Source organism: Rhyacophila brunnea, unplaced genomic scaffold (genome assembly GCF_057557595.1).
Source record: "Rhyacophila brunnea isolate RB1 unplaced genomic scaffold, BYU_Rbru_1.0 scaffold_23, whole genome shotgun sequence".
Lineage (NCBI taxonomy): Eukaryota > Metazoa > Arthropoda > Insecta > Trichoptera > Rhyacophilidae > Rhyacophila > Rhyacophila brunnea.
This window is the reverse complement of record NW_028232893.1, coordinates 18,425,798-18,431,745: the sequence shown is the minus strand read 5'-3', so window position 1 is coordinate 18,431,745 and position 5,948 is coordinate 18,425,798. Positions and strand designations below refer to the sequence as shown.

The following is a 5,948-nucleotide window of genomic DNA, read 5'->3' as shown; positions in this document are numbered from 1 at the left end:
GAAACTTAAACATGTTTCAGCAACTTGATTCTGATAATTAGACATTTTTTTACATAATTGTTATACTTTAAAGTCTAAATAATTATACCCTACCACTTAAATTTGTTTACACGTCAAGACGTAAAAACTGACGGAAATAACATAATATCATGTGATATTTGAGCATTCATTAAAATCAATTATTTATTGTCAAAACCTGACTTGTTATGTTTTTTATTAATCGGTAGTTAAAGTGACATTTTCTAAAATTACGTTTTTTTTGTATTCTACATGTTTAAGTAACCATTCCTGAAATACTTCAAACATAGACGCCAGTTTATGATACGACTCCATAGCCACAAACGTAAACAGAAAAAGTGGTATCGACGGTCGTATGACAGTTAATTGTTGTGGAATAGAAAACTATTATTTATTTTATTATGTACCTGGATTATTGATAAAACATTCTTTTATAATAATTATATATTTCTAATTTCATTTAATATATCTGCTGTGAATAATAAATAAGCGGTGTTGAAGGTTTTATGACACATAACCTCAATAAATTTGCATAATGGAATTATTCCCAAAGTTGTCAATTGTTGTGTCAGTTGACAATGAAATCAGATGCAAATGTGTTTTAAGGGTTGAAGAAGTAATTAGCAATCATACATTTGAAGTTTCAAATGCAATTAAAGATTATACTAATCCAAAAATAGAGGCCAGTGAATCTCTAAAACCTAAACAGTCCCCAGAATTGCTTTCGAAATGTCCGTTGATTCCCACGAACGTCTTATTAATTAAACCCTTCATCAACGAATTAAATAAATCGCACGAGTATAGGTTATTTATTTATAAATATTTTAATGAGAAACTGAAAAAGTATGCGAAAAATAATCCTACCAAGAAATTTGGACTGAGAATTATCATGAAGGCCTCATCGGCGGATTCCTACATTATCGACTATGCTTGGTAAGTGATTCATATCGTATGTAAAAAGATGAAAGTCATGTTTAACTGATTTGTTAACTGGCAAGACATTCTCATCAATGATATTCAGGTTGAACTAAACAATTTGGACTATAAATAATAGAAGAAGCCATATACCTTATTTCTGTTATAATTGCACCCGTACACGTCATGGATTTACTGGCAACAGTGTATAAATTAAATTATCATGATAATAACTGTAGACACGCAAAAGTACTAACTGTAGACACGCAAAAGTACTAACTGTCCTGCCTATCTAATTCTTCAAGCATAAGCTAGATTGTATGCTGCTATTTAACAGATTGTGAACATTGGTAAATGTCAAAATGCTCTGCGTGGTGTAGGTTGTATTTTTTCCGAAAGGTTCACCACTTACCTTCTACTGCGCATGTGAATACGTCATGCACGTTGCAACTATCGCGTGAAATTTTAGAAGCCGCTAAACTTTTTTGATCCGTGCATGCAGTTTTGCAATATGTACGATAATATGTATTTACATTTGCATTTTATTGTTATGGTCACGACAATACGTATTGCCACCAGTAAATCCATGCACGTGTAAACGGGCTAAAATACCTAACTGTAGTATTATTAGCTGCTTATATACTAATAGTGATGGATTGTCTTTTATATGTCCTGCACAATTTGGCAACTAAATATCATAGCAGTAGTGTGAAGTTCTCTGCAAATTAATCTGCAATCCAAAGTCATTTGAAGCTAACTTAATCAGTGAACCAAATGTTGTTTTTTGCTTCAATTTCATACATTTAGACTCCATATCTATAGAAGAACATTTTTTCAACATCTTTGGGTTGAACAGTTTAAAAACGAAATCTTTACAGGATAACAAGTGCCTGTAGATAGTTATATGTTTGATGAGATTGTTCACACAGAATAAAGCTCTGCTGGAGCGCTTTTGGCCATCTGAATAATGTCTTCAAAAGTGATCTCCCTTTGTGCCAAACTGTTCAACCAGTATATACTCTCTGTAATCATGTATATGTGTGTAAATCTAAATATGGAACCTTTGTAAAAGAGAGATCCAGAAACTCATAGTGGCAGAGTGTGGTATGTAAAAGTGCATGTTGAACATAACGCGTAAACACTAAAAAATAAATGATCGGATAATGGAATAAACAAAGGTAGATATGCGATGTAATCGAGTTTGATAAAAATCTTAAATGGATGGCATCACTAATGGTAGATTTGTTCTACACTTTAGGAGAAGAAACAACTGATACGCTCGATTTCTCAAGAAGTTATCACGAATGCACGGATTCATATTAGCCAGTTAGGAAGAGTTGATAATATATACAGATTGTCACGTAGTTACAAGTGGTTCTCAATTTCTTTTCAGGGGCTGGAGGCTATGGAGGGAGTGCCATTTAGGGCTGGAGCGTGATCTGGCTTCGGCTTGGCTGTCCACATTGGGCGGTGCATTTTCAGCCCTTGGAGATAATTCAACGAAATGCGTAAATATTTGTTATTTGTTTGTTATCTTAAAATACAAATTATATAGGTAGTTTTACATATAAGAGGCGGAGAAGCGTATGACTGCACACAAGAAGTAATTTATATAAATCAAACTAGTACATATCATTTATTTGGAGTCACACACATCGGAGTAATCATTTGTTGATTTCTACAGGGCTATTCCAACATATGACTCCATAATCAATAACAAAACTGAATATGCTATGCCGTATTCTGAGAGTTAATTATCCCGGGATATGAACTGTTGGGCGTAATAGTTTTTAATGCTGGTCTGGGCAGCCACACTATCTGCTAAACAGTGAGATAGAGGACGACAATTACATATTGAGATGCGGCGATTTGGAAAATAATTACTAACATTGCGATACTAGAGTTATTATGTTACACGCCCACTACCTGTAAAATGTCATTGAGTACGAAAAATTTTTCACGGCAATTTACTTTTGTACAGTATAGAATATATAATATTATAAATGGCATATTATATAATACAAAAATAAAACTCACCGAGAAATAGTGCGTATATGATTCTAGTTTTTTTTTAGGTACATAAACTTGTAAAATAATAATATGATTTCAATGGGATTTTAAATTTTTATTTGCGTATGTATCTTACGTGAAAATAGTTTTCAAATTTCCCGTGATGCCCACGTGACCTTGTCGTATTTTTTGATTTGTATTGCATCACTCACGGCCTGCCAGGGGTGAGAGAAAAAGAAGATGTGAATCTCAGCTATATAAACTGAGCCATAGTTTCCTTTACCGTCTTCATTTTTATGATGAATGGAAAATTGATTTGTTTTTTGCTTAATTTGTATTGGCTCGGTGTCCTCAATCAAATATAATATGTTTTTTTAATGACAATTATATCACAGTCTATTTGTAATTGGACATGCCTGCTATAGGTTAACATCGAAGTAATTTTTGCCTTCATTACATGAACGTCAAAACATAATTTATATATAAATGATGCGGTTCTGTTATATTTGATATTTTCATTTTTTTACAGGCCGAGATGGCTTTGAGGATATCACTCCAGCAGGTTCGACTGTCGGCCACCGGAGGAGACGAAGACGGAGTGGCGAGAGGCTGTCTATTCTTGGCGTTAGCGCTGTCGCAACTCAATCACGGTCGTTCGTCTCGAGTGCTTCTCCGCAACGCCTTCAATCGGCCTTCCTCCGATCCGAGACACCGCGCCATGTGCCTCGGAGTACAGGCCAAGCTTAAATATGACAGCAAACTGAGAAGGCTAGCGAGGAAGAAGAGGCGGGAGGAAAGACTGGCTCTCAAAGCTAAAATGTCCGCCAACAATCAAATAGTACATAGTACAGAAGAGATTGCAAATATAAAGGAAAACGATAATGGTCATATGATTACGGAGAAAAATGATGAAAATCTAACAGAACGAAATGAAAAAAAAAATTTAATCAATGAAAATAAAAATGCCTTATGGGATTTGTTAATGTCGCTTAAGTTATAACTACATTATATTACTAATGAATGAATCTTAAACTGTCTTAAGCATTTCTAGAGCAAGTGAATTTTTTGGAAAATTGAGATACCATATCGATATCCTACTTAGTTCTATAGAGAAACAACTCAAAATTTCAAGGTTTTGAGTTAACCTTTTCTATGCCTCACAATATTACTATGGCAGTATCCGAAGGCCGCAGATTTTTAACGACATACGTTGAATGTAGAGCGAAGAGTTCTTACTACAATTGCTATAATACCGATAGTTTGTAGCTAAGTATTTCTTAATTATTGAAACAGATGTCACTGTGTGTTTAATTTTTTAGATTATGCAAATCAATCGACAGTGGCTAGTGATTTGAGTTTAAAGTCGGGTGAGATAACTCGCAAAATTTGTATGTGCGACCAGTCGATCACGACCTCATAGAGAAGGCATAGAACTGGTTAGTAATCCCATTCGATGTAGAAAGGTCTTATAATTCAATAAAAAAATAATCAAAAATATCTTCAAGGAGTCATAAAATCGAATAACCCTTTTTGGGATTAATCAATAATTATAAACGGGAATATCTGGGTTGATTATTTGTTAAATTGTAAAATTTCATTGTGTATTGATAAGTTCATTTGAATTAAATAAATAATACACACATTTACTTAAAATTTTCAAACGCCATTACATATGTTAGAACAAGATATTTTGACTTGTTTCCCTATAGAACTAAGGTATCGATATTACATTGATTATAAGACATATTATCCTTTTTTAACCCATTGAAGATAATCAGTGCCAATTTGGCTATTCCGCTGTTAAATAAGTGATTCTGTATAATTTGCTTTAATTTAGTATATTAATTATTATCCTTGGCTAATTTATTTTAAATGTATTTCCTAAAACCGTACAAATTTATCTACATTAACCTTTTTACTGCCGGTAGGTATATGTATGGCGGTATCTTGCACGCCCCGAATTTTATTGCAAAAATATAAAAATAAAATCAATTTACGTTTCAAGTGGTAAAAACGAATTCTGTTTCAATTCTGAGTATGTGACGACATTCCCAATATGTGTCGTTGTGTGTTCAACATATTTGTATGTTTAAAATAATTTCACGTTTAAAGCGAGACGTCCAAAGTCGTAATTTTTGTACGAGCGCCATTCCGTTCATGGAAAAGTTCGCGTCTTAAGACGTCATTGGCAGCCATCCGGTTAAGTAAACTCAAATAAGATTTTTTTTTAAAAAATAGTGTAATTAAACAGGTGGTAAAGAAAAAAGTTTTACGTACAAAGCAATTCTATCACAAGATTACATCTGGCTCTTGGTTCATTTCTTTTATATTTAAATCTGTCTCAATGGGTTAAATGAAATTTTAAAAAAAAATCAATTTTTGTGTTATTGCATCACACAAGTAAAATGACTGCCATATGAACATACACATTCAATTCGGTTGCGTTGAACTGCGTTGCGATGCAATTTGCACCTCTTCAAATACTAATAATATGTAAACATAAAGAAATATTTTTATTTTTGTAACCTCGTTTACAGAATGTTTAGGAGATTAATATAGAATTGACTATGAAATCGATTGACTCGATTTGGTTACCAATGCTCACATATCGCACCCTCGCAACTAAACTGTCACAATCCAAAAAACGTCAAACAGAAAAAATCAGCTTTGAAGTTTTTACCTTTTGCATTTTTGTACTGTGTTTTGGAAATATGTTTAGATATTGAATGAAGTTTTGACTTGAATTTGATGACTTAAAGATATGAAATTTTCGGTACATATACTATGAATAATAGACAATGAAACATAGTAATTAACTCAAAACACGTAAATTTGGACTTGTGGCGGTTTAGTTGCGAGGGTGCAATATATCCCTTTAATTCTCACCTCCTTACACGTTTACAATAGAAAAATTGTAAAAAAGCGTGACAACTGTGGATATCTTTTGTAAAAGTTTTGTATTTACACATCACACATTATAAATAATTTTTTACGTCATAGAAGTA

At 33.0% G+C, this 5,948-nt stretch overlaps 1 protein-coding gene across 1 annotated transcript; it reads left to right on the top strand.

The window, feature by feature from the left end:
* Window positions 1-331: 331 nt before the first annotated feature.
* LOC147069626 (uncharacterized) lies at window positions 332-4,913 on the top strand. The gene is made up of 3 exons (XM_085950152.1): window positions 332-951; window positions 2,327-2,441; window positions 3,473-4,913. Exons 1-3 carry the CDS (start codon window positions 554-556, stop codon window positions 3,941-3,943), a joined length of 984 nt encoding a protein of 327 aa, XP_085806278.1. The 5' UTR covers window positions 332-553; the 3' UTR covers window positions 3,944-4,913.
* The last annotated feature ends 1,035 nt before the right edge of the window (window positions 4,914-5,948 follow it).